The sequence below is a fragment of the Armigeres subalbatus genome, chromosome 3, assembly GCF_024139115.2.
Source record: "Armigeres subalbatus isolate Guangzhou_Male chromosome 3, GZ_Asu_2, whole genome shotgun sequence".
NCBI classification, from domain to species: Eukaryota; Metazoa; Arthropoda; class Insecta; order Diptera; family Culicidae; genus Armigeres; species Armigeres subalbatus.
Genome location: NC_085141.1, coordinates 139,079,095 through 139,100,871, shown reverse-complemented (window position 1 = coordinate 139,100,871; position 21,777 = coordinate 139,079,095). Strand labels below are relative to the sequence as shown.

Genomic DNA, 21,777 nt, shown 5'->3' with positions numbered 1-21,777 from the left:
ACCAGCCATTCTTATAACGGGGTGATTTTTTAATTTTCGAACTGTCACTTTTAAGTTTAATTCTCCAAATGAGACAAACCCTAAGTTGATGCTACGCCGACAATACTGATTCTGCGAGCAAGCAACGGCCGATCATTTCCCGCTGTACCGTGGTGAGTATCTATCAAGGTATCTATATTAGTGTTATCATCATGATACCGGATCATTTTGATGTGGGATAAATCTTTCAACACGTAAAGAAAAAAACTTATAAATTAAAACCTTATAAGCAACAACCTATTCGAAAATATCAATACACTAATTCATTATGCCATCTGATGAATGATCCCATACCAAAAAGCAATAACATTAATAAGTTAATGAAAAGTATAAGTTTTGGAATGTATGTGCCTAGTAACATTATTGTTTTTTACGTGAAAGACCTTCAGGAAGGGGTTCCTTGATTTACACCGCCGAAGCAGTTCGCAGATTTTTTTATTAACATGTATCCTTGTTCCTTTTCAGAAATTGAAATCATGATAAAACACTGCTGCATGCCACCATCACTGATGACTCAATATCGTTCGGCGACTATCATCGAGCTATATCACCAACGGGATACAATAAAAAATTAAACAGGTAACTTTTGTTTTTCTTCTCGGCTTATACTTTTTGTAAGAAACCTGACATGATCTTATAATTTACGTCTTCCACAGGAAAAAAATGCGAGCAGCATTAGTTACAGCTGCTTCAGTGAATATAGCCGGTTGCATCATTGGCGACTGAAATCTACGTTTATGAATCCCGGTCTGAATAGCAGTTAACGCACTTAACAATACCACTAATAATTTTAATTTTAATTCGAACACAAATTGAACTAAAATCAAATTGAAATTAAATTAAGCTAAATTTAATTTAATTAAAACTGAAGTAGAATTATCTTAAAAATATATAAAAAATGAAACAAAATTTAAATTTACTGATTACAAATAAAATTTAAAACTAAATTGAAATAGTACCAATAAAATAAATTGTACATCATTAAATTGAATTGTATTTTTATTGTAATATTGAAGTCGAGATTGAAGTGAAATTTATTTAAAATCCCATTGTATTTCTACTGTAAAACAATAAAACAAATTTGAGAAAAAACATTTGAAACACATTGTTTTCTATTGTTTTGGCCTTCGAAATCATCCCATTGAAGAACCGTTAAATCAATTGTTTTGCTCTGAATTTTGTATGAAAATTTTTCGATTTTTTTATTGTAAAGATACATAACAACCCCCCTTTTTTATTGTAAAAGTCCCATTTACCATTCATGTAATCGTGGAAAACAATTGTCTCTGATGTGATTTAGTTGTTAAAATTCCATTACATTCAATGGTAATTTCTATGTTTTACATGGTGATGTAACAGTAAAATTTATAATATTCTAATCATATTTTTTATCCGGGTAAGGAGTGGCGTAGTGCTATGGTTGAGGAACTCAGCGCCCACAGGCGGAATGGAACCTGGGAGTTGGTGTGCCTTCCGGAAAAACAGAAAATAGTTGGATCCAAGTGGGTCTTCAGAGTGAAGCTAAACGAGAAAGGTGAACTGGTGAAACGCAAAGCCAGAGTCGTTGCTCAAGGCTATACCCAACGAGAGGGAATCGATTTCAACGACGTGTACGCACCTGTGACTAGTCAAGTATCGTTGCGTGCATTCCTGACTGTTGCGGTGAACAGAAACTTCCACGTTCACCATTTTGATGTGAAAGCTGCTTATCTCCACGGGTCACTCGAAGAGGAGATTTTTATGAAACAACCTCCGGGATTCGAGAAGAAAGACAAGAGAAACTGGGTTTGTAAACTGAAACGAAGCATCTATGGCCTTCGACAATCTGCGAGGTGCTGGAACCAGCGGCTCAATGAAGTGCTCTCCAAGCTTGGTTTCAAGGCATCTGTAGCTGATCCCTGCCTTTACGTACGAGAAGGAGACTGCGAGACTTATCTGATAGTTTACGTAGATGACCTGTTGCTTGCGTCAGCGTCCGATAACGACATTCAGGACATATTCAACAATTTGAAGGCGGAGTTCGATCTGACGTCCCTAGGACCTGTGTGTCACTTTCTAGGACTGGAAATACAACGGGAGGAAGGCATTTTCAAGATCCGTCTCCACCAGTACATCGAAAAGCTTGTCAATACACATGGAATGGGAGAAGCCAAAGGAGCAAAGTCGCCTATGGATTTGGGCTACCTGAAGGACATGGAGGTCAGTGAAGATCTGGAGGATGCCACTAAGTTTCGGAGTCTAGTAGGAAGTCTTTTGTATCTAGCAGTGGTCGCTCGCCCTGACATAGCTAACGCTGCTGCGATCCTCGGTAGGAAGTTTTGTGGCCCGACGCAACGTGACTGGACTGCCGCAAAACGAGCTCTACGCTATTTGAAGCAGACTAGCGACCATTTCCTAGTGATTGGTGGCGATCCAGATCAGAAGCTAAACGGATATTCGGACGCCGACTGGGCCGGAGACCCAAACGACCGGCAATCAACGTCGGGAATGGTATTTTTCTTCGGCGGTTCAGTGCTTTCATGGGCCAGCCGGAAGCAAGGGAGTGTAACGCTGTCGTCCATGGAGGCCGAGTATGTGGCCTTGAGCGAGGCCTGCCAGGAGGCTGTATGGATCAGGACACTACTCAGCGACCTCGGAAAACCACAAGTACAGCCTACGGTGATTCGAGAGGACAATCAGGGCTGTTTATCTTTTGTGAAGTGTAAAAGGGCGAGCCGGAAATCAAAACACATTGACACCAGGCAGAAGTTCGTACAACAGCTGTGTTCCAACAAGGTCGTCGAACTCGTTTACTGCCCGACTGAGAACATGACTGCGGACGTGATGACTAAGCCGTTAGGGCCGACCAAACACGCGAGATTCTGTGAAGCTCTTGGCTTGCATCAGTGAACCCGAAGCTAATGACCATTGAGGAGGAGTGTGGAGATGCAATGCCCCTAGCTTCGCCTCAGTACACCCCTGTGTACTCTCCACTGCTGTCAGCCAACCCACGCGGTGGGTGTAGAGATATTCAAACCAAAACGAACGTCATACCGTCGAGACGTGTGTGCTACTAATACTGTACTTTTTCAATCGAATAAATAAATACCTTTTTTTTGTCTAACGCTCAGTAGTTCGCGAGTGCCTTTATTTCCCGTTACCGAATCTTTCCCAGATACGCGTGATTCCACTGCTCATTGGAACCTGCACAATCCGTCAACCATATGTTCCTTTAAGAGTACGTTTTTCGCTTAAGCAGCTCTGTGAGGCTGATTAAGCGAAAAACGTACTCTTAAAGGAACTTTTGGTTACTTGGGATGTGAGTGAAAGATTAGCGCTAAATGAACCGTTTTTTCCCATACCTGAGTGCTGTCCAATGAGAGCTTGAAGTAGCTCGAAGTTTCTCCCTGTCCTGCTCATGCTCATTTATTGACAAAAAAGAACAAGCAGGACGGGAACAACTTCAATACGGTCAATATGACCTTTGCTTAATAATTTCGCGTTGAATTTATTACTCGACGTCACGTAATGTGTTAATGAATCTTTTTTTTATCTTACAGAAAGATTCAGTTTTCGTAAGAGTTCGTTCAAAAATTACCTAACGCAAAATTCGGCTGTTTTGGACCTCCTACCTTCCCCTCGTAACATCTTTTTATATGGAAGGTTTAATATTTTTGTATGAATCGTTACGATTATGGTACAACGTGGAACGTAAACCATTTCTAGTATGGTTCGACAATCGTTTTGATTTATTGCGGGTAGTTATTCGCTGAAAATAGTAGTTATTCGCTGAATATTCTTAAAATAACCCTTGATTGGTAATTTCGACCGCAACATTTGTTTGCGTGCTCACATGTAGTCACTTGAAACAATTATCAAAACAAAAAAAATCAAAACAATGACAAAACCCACGCGATCCTTTTGTAGACACAAACAAGGGTAAGGAATCTCACACAAAGGAAAAGGAAAATTTATATTCATTAACAATTATTAACATTAACAATTAGTTACAATCTGTTACAATTATTATTAAGACTGTAAAAAAATAAATCAAGTGGTACGATGTATAATACATCTTTATTGAAATAATCATAACCTATAATAAACATTACAACTGTTATTTCTTTTTTGCCTTCTTGTCGCGGAAGCGATCCAGCACGCTTTTCGAAACCAATGGAATAAAATCAGGACTCTCTTGGGGCCTTTCCGAATCCTGTTTTAGTGATGCCTTCGCGTGTTTAATGGTTTCAATGGCTTCATTACGAAGCACTTCCTTTACCTTCTGTTTGTTTTTAAACTGCTTGGCCTTCGACATCCGATTTTTCACACGAGGTTCGAAGTCGATCTTGGGTACCTTCATCGTGGCCACCTTGGCTTTTGCCTCCAATCGGTTCTTAAGCGACGGCACATCGACTTCTCCGATTTGAGACGGATTGAGTGAAATGAATTCCGACGGTATCTTCTCCAGCAAGCTGTGGATCTCGTCTTCACGACGTTGCGACAGTGTCTGGAACGGATTCGCCTCCATAGTGTCAAAGTTCGGTTCACCTGAGCCAGGTACGATGATCGATGTGTAACCGCTGGCCGTTGCAATTCCCAGAATATCTTCATAAGGACAGAAGCGAAAGTTGGAAATAGTAGACGGTGTTTTGTGTCGCAGATAAGGTCGTAGATTTCGCTGAAGAATGCTGGGTTTTTTGTATATTTCACATATATTTCCCAGTGAAATCGCCATCAGTCCTTTCTGTGATAAATCGATTCCAGAAGCCGCGGTTTGTAATTTGTAGGTGATCAGAGGGCCTTCCAACTGACGTATGTCCCAGATTTTAATGGTTTTTTCGAGACCCGCAGTAGCCAGTTGAATGCCGGTGGGATCTACTGCAAGTGCAGTCATTGGCACCGGATGACACAGTAGTTTAGCCAATGGTTCTCTGACCGATGGAGACCACATGGAAACAACTCCTTTGGAGTTTCCCACACAAGTGACAGCATTCCAAGGGTTTTGACACATCATATTGATTTTTCCAAGTCGAGAATTGTAGGACGTAACAGTTTTACCGATCGAAACATCTATCCAAGAGAGGTAGCCCTCTTCATTTGCTGAATTTAGCAGAAAATGGTATGGCAAATATTCCAGTTTTGAAACTCGATTCATAGATTTGATGCAATGAATTTCAGTACCTTTACTGTCATAAACATGAACCCAGTTCTTTTGGGCAACGGCAAACATAGTTTGATTCATCAACCAGGCCACATCATGAACTGATTCCATGACATTCATTTCGCACATCAAGGATTTGTTTACCCAATTAAAAGCAGCGACGTGTCCTTTCTTGCCTCCTAGCAGAAGGTATCTCCCGTTTTTCGTGTACCGCATCCGATACGGTCCAAACTCCAGCTGCAAATTGAAATGCTTGGTCGCTGTCGTTATGTCCACGTTTGCAACGATTTCCGCTTGACTAATTTCGGCGGTCAGTTCGTCATCGTCAACTTCTAGGTAACCCTCTTCCTCGTTGAGTAGAACTTCGGCACGCGCTGCCTGTTCGGCGGCGAACTCGATGTTGATCTCCTTGCGTTTCTGATGGATCTTCTGGAACTTTGATTTGACGCCTTCAACGGCCAACCCTTCTCCGCGGGAATGCCTTTCCAACGCCGCTGGATCAACGGGAACATCATCCAGTTTGTTGCACTGTTTCCGTAGTTTTGGATTTTTCCTAAATTGTTTCTTCTGGCGGTTGGTCACTGCAATTACTCTCGTGATGTCCGTGTCAAGCTGGAGTTTCTCCTCTTTCTTGATTTTTTTATGTTTTGCATCGGGAATCTTCCTACCATCATCGGTAGGGATACTCTTAGTTTGATTCGGTTGGTCTTTTCCATCTTTCGTTGCAGAAGCATCGAAATATCGTGTTTGTGTTTTTGGCGGTTTATGCTAAAATTGAGATGCTGTAGAAATAAATTTGATAACTAAGACAATGAGCTTACCATTTCTATCAAAATTATTCTTGTTTAAATCACTATATTCACTAAATTCTTAACAGGAATACACTACGTTGCGGTTTCATCCGCGGAGCATTTACCATGCTGTTTTGTTTTGGTATTTTTGACGTTTCATTATGTTATAATTTTTCATTTACCTATACATGTCAAGTTCGACTCTGGCGTCAGTTGTACTAAAAAACTGAAAAGCCGGAGTAAAAGAAAACCTAGAAAATCAAAACAAAAATTTCGTCTCCGGATTTTGTTCCTGTCGGGCTGATCGCGAGTGAATTTCAGCTGGAATTAAAGTGATAACGGTGAAAATAACGTGTGTTTTGGTGATTAAAGATGCAACGAAACTTGACGCAATCGAAAGAAGCATTACTGAAATCGTATAACACTCGTTTGAAGGATGATGTCCGCAGTATGTTGGAGAACTTTGAAGGTAAGCTTTTAATTAGGGTGGGTCAATGTGGGCTCTTAAATGATCTGACATCTGCTCAGATAAATACTTAAGAATTTTCCAAAACATTTTCCGATGACCATTTAAACAATTGAAACTGCATAAACTTTGGATATTCCATCGAGAAAAATCGTGAATTTGTTGGTTGGTAGCTCGAACTTCTTGTTTAGGCTTTTTAAAAGTTTCAGATTTATAAACTATGTGATTCGAATTAAATCTATGTCTAAAAATTAATTATACATATAAATTTCTGTCATAAAAAATCGTTATTTTTAAACACAAGCGAAGATTTTCCGAGTCCATAATAAACATTATTGCACATTATTCGGTATGACTTGTCTCAAAGTTGTGCTTCCCAAGGGTTGAAGGGGGACAATTAAAAAAAATATTAAATAAAATCAAATAAAACAAACTTATCAGACTTCACTTGTCATAAGACGAACTATTCCATTTATTTCCATCTCTTTGTAAACTTTGTTCAGTGTCTCATACTTGACTCGACTAAAGACGTCTTTACTTTTGAGGTCGAAATACCTATACTTGTGAAAATCTCAAAGTAATGGAATTAAATAGTGCAAGAAAATGGAGACATTCCAGTAAATAAGTACACAATTTCCTTTTCATCGGATTTGGTGAATAATGTTTTAGCAATTTTTTTTTTGAATTTACTGCCCCTTCAAATTGAAATTTTCGACCATAAAATATTGGGGGGAGACATAATTTTTTTAAATGTTTTTTATCGGCCTTAATAACTTCAAATAAAAGTTTATTTTTGTCACTGCAAATGAAATTAAAAGTCACTATTTGGTCACTTTTTCTGCAGCTGAAAGTCACTATTTGGTCCCTTTTTTCGCCAGTGTTGGTCACTAAAGTCACTATTTTGAGCATCATTGATCGCTATCAGCCCTGACGCCAACCTCCTTAAGTTGAGCCATTCCTCGACTCTGCTAATTTTATATGAAGCTTTAAGTTCAAGCGACCGCATGCGTAGAACAATCACACTCATCGAATGCTTTAGCCAAGCAAAATTGATTCACACTCTAAACAAATCCGCCCAGCCCGTTGTTGGGGGCATAAAGCGTGATGTTCTCGATAATAAACAATGTAGACTCGCTTGACTGTGGATATACAGCAGTAAAGCACATGTGAAGCACAGCAGTAAAGCACAATTTGCAAAAAAAAAAACTAACCGCGGTGGAGGTTGGTACTACGATTCTGGTAGCTTTTTCGCAAACGTGACCTTTAAGTTGTGTAGGGTTTATCACGTCTATCTAGAGAGTAGGAGGTTGAGGATTCGAGTACCTCCAAGACACGTGGATTCTTTTTCGCAAATTTCATATCATTTTGTCCATTTCGAAACATGTGCTGTGCATATGCACAGCAAAGATATTTAACAACAGGCTTGCGTTATTAAAAGCACTTTTTTACATCTTATGTAATCAATGCAAGTACCTAATACCTCTTCCATTTAAACCACGCGCTATCCTAGCCGTATCCTTTACCGATCGAATTGCTTCAACGGTAGAACGACTTTTACGGAATCCATACTAATTGCTTGGTAAGACGCCAGCACGTTCCGTGCAAACCGATAATCTATTCAGAATCATCTTCTGCAACAAATCACCAGTTTTGCCGAGCAGGCAGATTGGTATGTATGCCGAAGGGTCTCCCTGGGGCTTCCCGGGCTTGACCAACAGCACCAGTTTCTGCCGTTTCCAACGGTCTGGAAAGTTTCCTTCATCCAGGTATCATTGGTACCAGTTAGTGGAATTTGGATAAGTGAAAAACGGTTAATAATCCTAACTAAAGTTGAACGATAAGATAGCTTAAACCTAGGTATATATTACGGTTAATTATAGCAAAGGTTAGTACACAACACATTTCAATTACACCTAAACTTAATGTATAATATTGTTAACCTCATTATTCTACACCCGATTCTGTTTTTACACGGATTTTTTTTACACGGCCGTGTAAAAAAAAATTCATAGAAAACTTTTGCAAAGTTGCTCCATTTTGCATGACTTTTTTTACACGGATTTTCGAATTTTGAACTGAAAACTTTTTTTACACGGAACGCATCCCCCGTGTAAAAAATAATCGGGTGTATTAGCCGATCATAAGGACGCACTCAGTCCTTCGACAAATCATTAAACCTCATCACTTCCAATCATACCGCAATGAATCGAACAACAGGCACTAAACGTAAGATAAATAGGAAGGTTACTATTGATTATGGATAACACGTTGTGTATTTTGATTATGTTCTTCAGGAATTTTTTATGATGACGACCATTGAGAAATACACGTTTAAGAAATTGGAAATATGTTTGTCTGAACCTGTTGCAACGCAACACCTGAACACATCCAGATTAGCAAGAATCGCATGTTCAATGACCAGATATGGGATTCCATCCCATTTCTTAGCTTTCTTAGACGTGAGTCACTAGCGATACCACGTCAACGGTGTAACGGGCCAGTCTGATGAGTCATGCTTCGGTGTCATAAATTTTGCTAGTTTTCTCTACCTTTGTTAAATATAATATACCTTGCGACAGCCGTCAGTAGTCCCCGTGCTCTGTCAAAAAATTTCAGTTGAGATAGAACAATAAAAACGACTAGACACGTTTCCGCAAAGTGAATCGTTTATTCAATGAATGGCATCCCTCCACGTAGAACCCGTCATCCCTTCGACGATCCTGGCTAACATCTCCGGGAACTTTTCAGAAGGTGTGCTATTAGTCCTAGCCATGGATACCTGCCCCTCGTTCAACAGGACCACGTTCAGTCTCGCTAGCGACTCGAGCAGGATATTATCTCTGGCATTGGTGAACCGGGATCCCCAGTGCACTGCCCACGCATTGAAGTCACCTGCTACTACTAATGGTTTCAGACCAGTTAGTGCGTTATCTAATACCCTCTATGCTCTATGATCCATTAAGGAGGACACCAGCAGCTACAAAAGTAAACACCGTTTACTTTGGCTATTACGAAACCCTCATCGTCAGGAGATGAAACTATTTCCTGGATTGGCTACTTCCCGCATGTCCAGATTGACACTGTTCTGGACTTGTCTGCAATCCAACTGCCGTTCCTAGCAGGCATCCAATAAGGGACCGATAGCGTGGCAACATCAGTCTTGTTCTTATATACCGACCGTTGTAGCAACGCAACGTTGGCAGGAAATCGTACATACTTTGGACTCCGCAAGGCGCTCCGATCGAATAGAGTTCGCCGCCGTACCAAACTGACTATCTACAAAACGCTCATTAGATCGGTAGTCTTCTACGGACACGAGGCCTGGACGATGCTCGTGGAGGACCAACGCGCACTTGGAGTTTTCGGAAGGAAAATGCTGCGTACCATCTATGGTGGGGTGCAGATGGCGGACGGTACGTGGAGGAGGCGAATGAACCACGAGTTGCATCAGCTGTTGGGAGAACCATCCATCGCACACACCGCGAAAATCGGACGACTGCGGTGGGCCGGGTACGTAGCCAGAATGTCGGACAGTAACCCGGTGAAAATGGTTCTCGACAACGATCCGACGGGCACAAGAAGGCGAGGTGCGCAGCGGGCAAGGTGGATCGATCAGGTGGAAGATGACTTGCAGACCCTCCGTAGACTGCGTGGTTGGCGACGAGTAGCCATGGACCGAGCCGAATGGAGAAGACTCTTATATACCGCACAGGCCACTTCGGCCTTAGTCTGAATAAATGTAGCAACGCTTGCGCTGCCTCACAGTGGTTGAAAATCAACTGAGTTACCTGCATGTCCGAACCCGTTTGGAAGCCGGAGTGGCCACCCCACCGGATAGGTGTTTGTTGTCTACGCCTGGAGCGCAGATTAAACGCCTCGATACAGGCTGGCAGGTCGAGTATAACGGTCGATGACTATTTCCGACAGGCGGCTCGAAGATGGACGACGAGGGCGGCTCACGAGAGCTGTGGATGCTGGTGCCAGTGACTGGCGCTTACGATCGGCGAGGCGGATGGATTGCCGACAACCAGCGTTGCGCTTTCGACGATTGCGGCCAGATTGTGCGACTCGAGAATGCCGCCGGTGATGGTAATCGGCAACGGCCGATGAATTGCTGCCGCCGTGGGGTGCTTTGCCGACGTTAGCGGTCAGCGTGCGCAGCTCGAGAATGCCACTGGGAATGGTGATCGGCAAGGCCGATGAATTACGGCCGCCGAGCGTTACTTGTCCGATGATTGATGGCTTGCGATTGGCCACCGAGTGTGGCTCACGATAGTCGGGGATGCAGGTGACCGAGACGGGCGCTGGCGGTCGACAAGGCGGATGGATTGCCTGGCCGATGATTGTGACCAGAGGGTGCGGCTCGAGAATATCGCTGTTGATGGTAATCGGCAAAGGCTGATGGATTGCTGGCCAATGATAGCGGCTAGATGCTGCGGCTCGAGAATGCCGCCGGCGATTGAATCGGCAAATTCCGATGGATTGCTGCCGCCGTGGGGTGCTAGGCCGATGTTAGTGGTCCGCGTGTGCGGCTCGAGAATGCCGCTGGGAATGGTGATCGGCAAGGCCGATAAATTACGGCCACCGAGCGTTGCTTGCGGCTTATGAATGCGGCCAGCGGAGTTGGCTCGGAAATGCCGCGACGAGGGCGGCGGGCCAGCCAATTATCAACTAACTCTCGAGTCCACTCACAGAATCTCGTCTCCCAGCTATTATCTTCTGCACTTTCCAACGCACGTTCCTGATTTCCGTCGCTCATAGCTGGTTTCGGCGATCGCACACATCGTTCATGGGTGTCTTTGCAGAAATACGTTTCGTAAAGCTATGTCCATTTAGAATCCGGAATAATAAAACATCTGTATCTAGATAACGGATTGACATACAAATAAGGGTAATACATCAAAACAAAGATAATTTACTGTACTTTAATGAAAAAATATAAATGCAAATCATTTCTAGTTTTCTAGTGACAATTCGCATTTTCTTCTTTATTCCTTATCCAACGCTGCACACCTCTGGAAACAACTTCCTTGGCACATTTGTTCCACATTTTGGTCATTTGAGACGCGTCCCGAGCTGTTTATCCACTTTTATTAAGCTTCCGCTTCATTATTGCCCAAAATGTCTCGATGGGCTGAAATTACGGGCATTTGGGTGGATTATGTTTTTATTGTTGAAATCTACGTTATTAGCGCGTTACAACTGGATGACTTCCCGGCTGTAGTGGCAACTCCCCAAATCTGGCCAAAACTTCACGGGACCTTCATGGGCTTTCATGAAACTTAGTTCGCGATTTTTGAGACATTCTTCCTTGTACAGCTTAAAGTCCATCGTCTTATTCGTCACGAACACTTTGGTTTTTGCTCTGCAGCTGCATAGTGCATATCTCTCGCTAAATCATCAGTTTTTTGGAAAAAATTGTCCTTAAAAGCAAACTTAATATTGCACGAACAACTCCTCGTGCCGTCGCCATGCAGAATGTTTGACCAGGAAGCTGTCCTAAATCCATTTTGACGTAGGTCCACCGTCGATGAGCAGGATTATCAACGGGAGTGTACAGATTTTTTTCTCTGCTCTCGGCTTACATCTGGAATAATTTTTGACTCGCTGCACGAAACATCATGAAATTTATACCACAGAAAGTGGGCGCCTAGGTAGTCATACCGCTGTAAAATAATTCTTGCTGTGGTCACGTTGAGGGCAGCAGGGACTATGTTCAAGGGCTTGACGATCCCTCCCCAGGCCATCTGCGAGTTGTGGGGCTTGCCTAGGATGTGGTGGGGTTTGACAGTGGGCCCTGTTAAACCTCTATAAAAAGCTGCATGTATCCGCAAGTAGGCCCCACCAAAGCGACCGTGTGCCGCTCAAAGCGCACAAGCCCAAGTCCTAGTGTTAGGTGGGACGCTAAACAGCCCTGCCACGACGGCCCTCCGACGAGGCAGGAGGTTTGCGCAGGCCCAATAAGCCGCCTAGAAAACCAATCATTACGAACAATATAAGAGATAATGCGACTCGATATAATCGGCAAAGACCTAGGCGACGAATACAGGATCACGATTGGAAGCTTGGAACATGGAATTGCAAGTCGCTAGGTTTCGCAGGTTGCGACAGGATGATCTACGATGAATTACATCCCCGCAACTTCCAAGTCGTGGCGCTGCAGGAGATTTGCTGGACAGGACAGAAAGTGTGGAAAAGTGGGCATCGAGCGGCTACCTTCTACCAAAGCTGTTGCACCACCAACGAGCCGGGAACCGGCTTCATAGTGCTGGGTAAGATGCGCCAACGCGTGATTGGGTCAACGAAAGGATGTGCAAGCTGAGGATTAAAGGCCGTTTCTTCAACTATAGCATCATCAACGTGCACTGCCCACACGAAGACGAGAAAGAAGCGTTCTACGCACAGCTGGAGCAGACATACGATGGATGCCCACTGCGGGACGTTAAAATCGTCATCGGTGACATGAACGCACAGGTAGGAAGGGAGGAAATGTATAGACCGGTCATCGGACCGGATAGTCTGCACACCGTATCGAATGACTACACCCAACGATGCATAAACTTCGCAGCCTCCCGCGGAATGGTAGTCCGAAGCACCTTCTTTCCCCGCAAAAATATCCACAAGGCCACATGGAGATCACCTAACCAAGAAACGGAAAACCAAATCGACCACGTTCTAATCGATGGTAAATTCTTCTCCGACATCACGAACGTCCGCACTTACCGCAGTGCGAATATTGAATCCGACCACTACCTCGTTGCAGTATGCCTGCGCTCAAAACTCTCGACGGTGTACAACACGCGTCGAAGTCGGACGCCGCGGCTTAACATTGGGCGGCTACAAGACGGTAGGCTAGCCCAAGAATACGCGCAGCAGCTGGAAGTGGCACTTCCAACGGAAGAGCAGCTAGGCGCAGCGTCTCTTGAAGATGGCTGGAGAGATATTCGATCCGCCATTGGTAGCACCGCAACCGCTGCACTTGGCACGGTGCCCCGGATCAGAGAAACGACTGGTATGACGGCGAATGTGAGCAGTTAGTAGAAGAGAAGAATGCAGCATGGGCGAGATTGCTGCAACACCGCACGAGGGCGAACGAGGCACGATATAAACAGGCGCGGAACAGACAAAACTCGATTTTCCGGAGGAAAAAGCGTCAGCAGGAAGATCGAGACCGTGAAGAGACGGAGCAACTGTACCGCGCTAATAACACACGAAAGTTCTATGAGAAGTTGAACCGTTCACGTAAGGGCCACGTGCCACAGCCTGATATATGTAAGGACATAAACGAGAACCTTCTTACGAACGAGCGTGAGGTGATCCAAAGGTGGCGGCAGCACTACGAAGAGCACCTGAATGGCGATGTGGCAGACGAAGATGGCGGTATGGTGATGGACCTGGGGGAACGCGCGCAGGACATAATTCTACCGGCTCCGGATCTCCAAGAAATCCAGGAGGAGATTGGACGGCTGAAGAACAACAAAGCCCCTGGGGTTGACCAACTACCAGGAGAGCTATTCAAACACGGTGGTGAGGCACTGGCTAGAGCGCTGCACTGGGTCATTACCAAGATTTGGGAGGAGGAAGTTTTGCCGCAGCAGTGGATGGAAGGTGTCGTGTGTCCCATCTACAAAAAGGGCGATAAGCTGGATTGTAGCAACTACCGCGCAATCACATTGCTGAACGCCGCCTACAAGGTACTCTCCCAAATTTTATGCCGTCGACTAGCACCAATTGCAAGGGAGTTCGTGGGGCAGTACCAGGCGGGTTTTATGGGCGAACGCTCCACCACGAACCAGGTGTTCGCCATTCGCCAAGTACTGCAGAAGTGCCGCGAATACAACGTGCCCACACATAATCTATTCATCGACTTCAAAGCCGCATATGATACAATCGATCGGGACCAGCTATGGCAGCTAATGCACGAAATGCAAATGCACGGATTTCCGGATAAACTGACACGGTTGATCAATGCGACGATGGATCTGGTGATGTGCGTAGTTCGAGTTTCAGGGGCATTCTCGAGTCCCTTCGAAACCCGCAGAGGGTTACGTCAAGGTGATGGTCTTTCGTGTCTGCTATTCAACATCGCTTTGGAAGGGGTAATACGAAAAGCAAGGATTAACACGAGTGGTACAATTTTCAATAAGTCCGTCCAGCTATTTGGCTTCGCCGACGACATAGATATTATGGCACGAGACTTTGAGAAGATGGAGGAAGCCTACATCAGACTGAAGAGGGAAGCTAAGCGGATCGGACGAGTCATCAACACGTCGAAGACGAAGTACGTGATAGGAAGAGGTTCAAGAGAAGACAATGTGAGCCACCCACCGCGAGTTGGCATCGGTGGTGACGAAATCGAGGTGGTATGGTGTGGTGTGTACTTGGGCTCACTGGTGACTGCCGAAAATGATACCAGCAGAGAAATTCGGAGACGTATAGTGGCTGGAAATCGTGCATACTTTGGACTCCGCAAGACGCTCCGATCGAATAGAGTTCGCCGCCGTACCAAACTGACAATCTACAAAACGCTCATTAGACCGGTAGTCCTCTACGGACACGAGACCTGGACGATGCTCGTGGAGGACCAACGCGCACTCGGAGTTTTCGAAAGGAAAGTGCTGCGTACCATCTATGGTGGGGTGCAGATGACGGACGATACGTGGAGGAGGCGAATGAACCACGAGTTGCATCAGCTGTTGGGAGAACCATCCATCGTTCACACCGCGAAAATCGGACGACTGCGGTGGGCAGGGCACGTAGCCAGAATGTCGGACAATAACCCGGTGAAAATGGTTCTCGACAACGATCCGACGGGTACAAGAAGGCGAGGTGCGCAGCGGGCAAGGTGGATCGATCAGGTGGAAGATGACTTGCGGACCCTCTGTAGACTGCGTGGTTGGCGACGTGTAGCCATGCACCGAGCCGAATGGAGAAGACTCTTATATACCGCACAGGCCACTTCGGCCTTAGTCTGAATAAATGAATGTCTGCGATTAATATGTTTTTATCATTATGTGTTCCATCACTTTGGATAGACAACCATTATTTTTTTAGTTAGTTACGGATCCTGTACACCTCCGGTGGTGCAAAGGGCCGACTTGAAAGATCTCCATCCTGAGCGTTGCCCGGCTATCGCTTTAACCTGTTGCCAGGTTAGATTTCGGTCGACTTCTTTTATTTCTTTATTGAGGCTTCGCCGCCATGAGCCTCTGGGTCTGCCTCTGCTGCGATGTCCCGCTGGGTTCCAGTCTAATGCTTGTTTACAGATTTCGTTTCCGCCCCTACGTAGAGTATGGCCGACCCAGCCCCACTTCCGACCCCAAAAAAAATTGATGTCCAGGATCGTTTGATAAGCCGTTTTCTGGACATTCCGCTCGCTTGTGGCCAAATTTGCCGCATCCATAGCACTTGAAGCCGCCCATCTTCTTGCCTGCAAACGCCGAATCACCAACGTGTTCTGTATTACCAATCTGGCTAGAGTTTGCTCGCCTGACCTGTTCATCCAGAAGCCTTTTCTTGACATATTCCAGGGTCAGTTGTTGAGATTGGATCGTTTCAAGTGCTGTGATTAGTGCATCATACGATTTCGGAAGGACCAGCAGCAGTTGACAAACAACGTCCTCTTCCTGCAAATTCACACCTACCGCCCTCAGCTCTCTTAGTATCTTCTCGAAACGCAGTAAAAACTGTTTCACATCGTCAGATTCAGAGAGTTTCAATTCTTGAAATTGTTTCTTCAAAATCAACTTTCCAGCAATTCCAATACGTTCGAAAGCGTTCCGCAATGCATCCCAGACGTCCTTTGCTGTCGTCTTGTCTTTGACATATTCTAATTGGTCTTCCGCGATTCGATGAATCAGTAGGTTCTTACATTTCCTATCCAGGGCCCATCGCGCTTCGAGTTTCTTCTTCTTTTCGGCACGTACTTCGGGAGTGTCCGTCGCAGGATCCTTCGCAAACTCTTCATCGCCGATGGCCTTCGTTAAGCAACCTAGCATGTTCTTGTCTTCCATAAGAACTTCGATCCGGAACTTCCAATTTCCGAAGTTTGTTCCATCGAACAACCAAAGCTTATCTTCCGTCATCTTGATAAGTTTAGACACTTGCTAATAATGTTCCGATTACAACTTCCTTTTCAAATTGACCTGGGCCCATAACCTATTGAGATAGGCAGAGTTGGTAGTAAAACAGGTCTTGTTTGTGTAACGGTAACAATGGAAGTGACATAATTTTATTCTTTCAAGTTCTAGCCTACTACAGTAATTGTTATTTAAGGTGAGTTACGGCGGCGTCCAAAAATGGCAGGCACAATGGCCGTGCTATCCCTCACCTCGCGTTTTTGCTCGCACAAATGTAAATATTTAGGCGGTTAGCACATCTGTGAACCATTTTTTCGTGTATGCTGCAAGTGAGCAAAGGTGAAAAACTACTTTCCGCTTTTGCCTGTCGTTTACTTTTCGAGTTATGTGCCCTTTAAAGCGCTATGTCGATTTTTAATTGGACTTTAACGCGATTCACCTTAATGTTGCTAGCTCATAGCGCTCGGTTGCTATTCAACACTGAGATGAGATAAGACATCTAGTTGTCCTTTTTTGCAACCATTTTGCTGTCAGAAAAGACCAATTCCTATTCGTCGATTTGACAAACGCCGGTAAGCACAGCGTCGCGTTATTTCCCAGGTGGGTAATTTGTTATTGCTTTCGCCGTGCTGCTAGTAGTCGGGGATTTTTTAACATCGATGTTGTCATAACAAGTGAACTTGAAAAAACATAATTTCGCGGTTGTGAATGCAAAAGGGAATGAAAGTATATTTGTTGTAATTATGTTAACAATCGCAGGTAGGAATTATCCTTCGAAGGATTAGTATTTTATAATTATTGGTGGGAGCTAGTTCGTTTTGTTCCCTTTTATTTATTCAAAAAGGTATGGTCGCACTGCACTCGTCGTCAATAGAATCGTGGTGAAAATTTTGTAAGGGCATGCAGCTTTGAGTTGTCTTATCTCATCTCAGATTCAACATAGGGCACCAAATGTCAACAAAGGAAAAATCAGTACGTTTTGACAGATAGGTACCCAACATGTTTGGGGGCAATAACAAAGGGAACCGCAGCGACAATCGTCCTCTATAGTTTATTACCTCTATTAGTTGTCTTCATTACGACTAGTTATTGTTATTGGATGTCGGAGTCGGTTCGAAGGTTACGGTTGGGGTGTAGCCTCCAGTCCAACGGTGCCCGAAGCAGAGAGCAGATATCCGATAGTTACGTTATAGTAAAAGCGATGGAATTCTAATCTGGGTTGTGTCAGGCGGTGTTCGACGTTCTTCTGGGAAGGTCAACTTGAATTTCGAGTCGAATTCCCACGTGTTTGTACCAGCTGTCTGTGTACCTTTTCGGCGCGATCACAACCCCTTGCTATTACCTATTTTCTAGTCACTTGTTCAAATGCAGAGTAATTAAAAAGACAATTTTCTCTTGCGCCTTTTGTTCTTGTTGTGTCCAAGGGCGCGATTTTATTTTTCATTTTTTTGAGAATTTTTTTCTGACTGTACAACAGTTACCCATGAGTTTTATAAATAAAAAAAAAACACATCTTACTTACTGCTTAACAAATACATTAAACTTCTTCTATTTCAGAGATTGTGCGACTTGCCAAGGGTGAGAATGAAACCCAGCTCTCCAAAATGACCCAATGCGAACAGGATACCTACGAGATGCAGGTCCGAGCATCGAACATCGGTAAGTACACAATTTTAGACACTGAACCCTACCCATATTGGCACGGGAATTGATTTTATCATCGAACCATTCGAATTTAGTACGCGCGGGGGAATCGCTCATGAAGCTCGTATCCGACATCAAACAGTATTTGATTCTGAATGACTTCCACTCGGTCAACGAAGCCATCTGCAGTAGCTCCCAGCTGTACCGGAGCACGCAGCTGGATCGCGATAACAAACTGATGGCGGTGCGGGATGACATGGCCGCAGATCTGTACGATCTGGAGGAAGAATACTATACGAGCATGTACAAATAGATGTGGGTGGACTCTTGGGTGAATTGTATTTAAAAGTTAAGATCTTGGAAAAACGTATTTGATTAAAATAGTGACTAAAAGAAATCCTAGTGAGCCATCCAAGGAATCCGACTTTATGTAAACGTCAAAATTGTTGCTCTGTTTCGGTAACCCCCGTCTAAATTCTTTCGGAAAATGGTAAAATCAAAATTTGCTGTCTACTTTTTCACCAACGGTCAACCGTTCAAACCACCACATAAGGTTATGGTCGATCGCCAGAAGCTAGAAGAGAATAAGGTGGTGGAACGGATAAATCGACTTCATTACTACAATGGCTACGTGTAAGATTTATATTTTTTGTGTACGTTGTTTACACTAAATTTCGACAAATTTCAGTGTCTACACCCTGTTTGGTGAAATTCTTCGATCGATTCAAGAAATTCACGAGGATTCGGCATTCGTGGCAGTACCTCGCGATCAATGCTTCCAACCAGGGCCATATTTCAAAGTGTTCCGGCAGTACATAAACGAGAAACTGTGGGTATTAGATTCTTCATTCCGTGACGTTTGGTTAGCTCAGATTAGATAACTTGCACAGAACGGTTCATTCTTTCATTTACCAGTTTTCCAATCGAAAATCATATTTAATCATATAATTGAATCCAAATAATTGTTTATGAACGAATTCTTGAAAATTGACCCAAATCTAATTGATTCGAAACAAATTTAATCCAAATTCCATACAAATTAAATTGAAAACCGATCCAATTTTGCTGACCTAAATTAAATCGTTATCCGATAAAATTAATATTCAAAACCTCTCCAAGGCTAGACTCAATCTTTTTCAAACGTAGATTCAACTCAAACTTAGATGAAATTTGATCCAAGTCTAATTCAACCTATTCATATAAGTCCAACTTATTCCGATCGACGCAACCAAGGTATGAAGTAAGGTTGATGCACATGATAATATGAAATGGCTGGTAAACGAGTGGTCAATGAACTATTCTCGAGTTTTTTGTCTGCTTACTTGATTAAATCACTTTGAGGTCGATTTTGTCATGACAGTCAAATACGTAAAATATAATTTGGATCCTTCTTTCAGCCCTGCTATAAAGGAAGACAAGAAGTCCGATAAGAAAAAGAAACCTATAACAAGTATGCTACGATGAATTTGTTTTCAGCTTATTCTATTATACAATGTTTAAACAATTATATAGAACCCTTGGGAAGTAGCTACGGCTGCAAGGCAGCGGCCCCACGACTAGCGAAAGAGGTTCGTTTCTGTCCTGGTTGTCGCCATGTGGCTGTCGATACACGGTGCAAAGACTTCGGCGGCGCAGGACCACGTGCCAAACTGGACACATGTGCCTGCAACAGAAGTGACCCGCACGGAGAATGTGTCCCCTTGCCAGTGAGACCGAAATCCAAACCGAGACGGGCGAAAAAACGAGGAGGATTGTGCAGTTGTTGTAGTAAAAAGGAGCCGAAGCGAGAAGCGCCGATGGTACGCTTGAGAAAGCGAGATATGGAAGCGCTGGAGCAAGCGAGAGCCAAAAAAGAACGAAGACCAAAAAGTAAGCAAGGTAACACATGCTGTGGGAAGAAACCCACACGCGAGGAGCAGTACAAGAAGCAACGTGAAAAGATGATCAAGCAACGGGAGAAGCGAATCAAACAAGAGCAGAAGGAACGGATTCAACAGCAAAAGGCTGCTCAAGCACGCATCAGGCGACGTAGAGCCAGGCGACGTTGTTTAGCGTGCTGTTGCCCCTGCTGCGTCAAGAAACCGGAACCGATATGGAGACAACCAACGCCGCATAACTGCGTGGAGCATTTGAAACAGGCTCGCGATCATGCAATACGACGACGCAGGGCTCTGCGGATTCCAGAACAATCTTCTTGGGAGAGCATCACATTCCCACCACGGTTCAAGAAAAAGATTCGTGGAACACAAACTACCAAGGACGACTTGAAGATGGCGCGAAAAGCTTCTAGCAAAGGATGTTTTGGCGGCGGAAAAAAAGAGAAAACAGCTGAAGAAAATGGAGAGCCATAATACTTGTTTATTGCTCAATGAGGTATCGTTACATTCGAACAATGTAAATATGAATCTTACTGGCTATTAAAACTTGTATTGCCTTCCTATATGAAATTTGGTTTGATTTTAAGCTTATTGAGTAAAAAAATTGAAAAATATAGAAATCTTTTGTAAGCAATACGTAACTACTGATTTTCCTTGCTAAAACGCCAAGGATTGGGTAAGCCGTTCAGTAGATGCCGACTAGGGTCCATTGAGGCGTAAGTTTCTGCTGCAATACGTTTGAGAGATTCAGACTCGGACGGGCCGGTAGCATCTACCATGTCCCTCAGTATGCCTCCCTCTTGCTGAAGTAGTATGTGAGGAACGTCGAACTCGCGCGCCTCCCCTGCATCCATCACAAGCATCCGGTCCGAATCCATGACGGTGTGCAGTCTATGTGCCACGGTCAGAACCGTGCACTGTTTGAACTTCTCTCTGATTGTCTTTTGAATGAGAGCATCGGTTCTGTAAAATAAAGGGATGAGCATTGAGTATTTGATCGACATTGAACTTTCATCGTAGGACTTACTGAGGATCGACATTGGCGGTGGCTTCGTCCAACACCAAGACTTTGTTATTCCTCAAAATAGCTCTCGCTAAGCAGATCAACTGTCGTTGACCTACACTGAAGTTTGTACCGCTTTCCGTAACCATGTAGTCCAAGCCACTAATAGCAGATTTCAGTTCTACCTCATTGATTGCTGTCCACAAACTATCGTCATCGTACAGACTGAATGGATCGAGATTATAACGGATGGTTGCGCTGAACAGCACTGGGTCCTGCGGTATAATAGATATCTTGGAACGCAGAGACTCCAACGATACTACTCCCGTATCAATACCATCGATCAGTATTCTTCCTTCTATCGGCGCCAGTCGGAATAATGCACCGATCAACGACGACTTTCCGGCACCGGTCCGTCCGACAATTCCAACCTTCCACCCGGGGGCAATCAGCAGATCCAGGTGCTTCAACACGGGAGTACTGTTTGCGTCGTATCGAAGTGACATATCACGGAACTCGATCTGGCCACGCCACGGCCAATCACTTGGTGGAACTTTCGGTGGGTCGTTCTCCGATTTAAGCTCAGTGTATTGAATAACACGTTCTACCGAAGTCATTTGTTGGATTGACTCCGCCGTCTGTCGAATGCCGTACTGAACCATTCCGGTAAGAATCATTGCCTGGGAGATGGCCAAACCGACGTTGGCGCTGAACGTTTCTAGAAATGGGTAATATTTT

General features: G+C 44.1%; 4 protein-coding genes across 6 annotated transcripts in view; 2 read left to right on the top strand and 2 right to left on the bottom strand.

Moving 5' to 3' along the window:
• Positions 1 to 4,076: 4,076 nt before the first annotated feature.
• Positions 4,077 to 6,149, bottom strand: LOC134220903 (WD repeat-containing protein 46). Its single transcript, XM_062700062.1, has 2 exons — positions 6,001 to 6,149; positions 4,077 to 5,947 (listed from the first exon to the last, which is right to left on the bottom strand). Exons 1-2 carry the CDS (start codon positions 6,001 to 6,003, stop codon positions 4,136 to 4,138), a joined length of 1,815 nt encoding a protein of 604 aa, XP_062556046.1. The 5' UTR covers positions 6,004 to 6,149; the 3' UTR covers positions 4,077 to 4,135.
• Positions 6,150 to 6,202: 53 nt separating this feature from the next.
• Positions 6,203 to 18,525, top strand: LOC134220905 (mediator of RNA polymerase II transcription subunit 22). Its single transcript, XM_062700064.1, has 3 exons — positions 6,203 to 6,439; positions 18,073 to 18,174; positions 18,255 to 18,525. Exons 1-3 carry the CDS (start codon positions 6,343 to 6,345, stop codon positions 18,470 to 18,472), a joined length of 417 nt encoding a protein of 138 aa, XP_062556048.1. The 5' UTR covers positions 6,203 to 6,342; the 3' UTR covers positions 18,473 to 18,525.
• A 2-nt stretch (positions 18,526 to 18,527) lies between these two features.
• On the top strand, positions 18,528 to 20,606 carry LOC134220904 (uncharacterized). Its single transcript, XM_062700063.1, has 4 exons — positions 18,528 to 18,792; positions 18,848 to 18,988; positions 19,557 to 19,609; positions 19,672 to 20,606. The coding sequence occupies exons 1-4, from the start codon at positions 18,647 to 18,649 to the stop codon at positions 20,508 to 20,510; spliced, it is 1,179 nt and encodes a 392-aa protein (XP_062556047.1). The 5' UTR covers positions 18,528 to 18,646; the 3' UTR covers positions 20,511 to 20,606.
• The window catches only part of LOC134220902 (probable multidrug resistance-associated protein lethal(2)03659), a 55,512-nt gene continuing 54,232 nt past the window's right edge, over positions 20,498 to 21,777 (bottom strand). For all 3 annotated transcript variants that reach the window (XM_062700059.1, XM_062700060.1, XM_062700061.1), the window contains 2 exons: positions 21,064 to 21,757; positions 20,498 to 20,999 (listed from right to left, as the gene is read on the bottom strand). In XM_062700059.1, the coding sequence (XP_062556043.1) occupies positions 20,678 to 20,999; positions 21,064 to 21,757 (1,016 nt within the window). In that variant the 3' untranslated portion in view covers positions 20,498 to 20,677. The remainder of the gene's footprint in view (positions 21,000 to 21,063; positions 21,758 to 21,777) is intronic.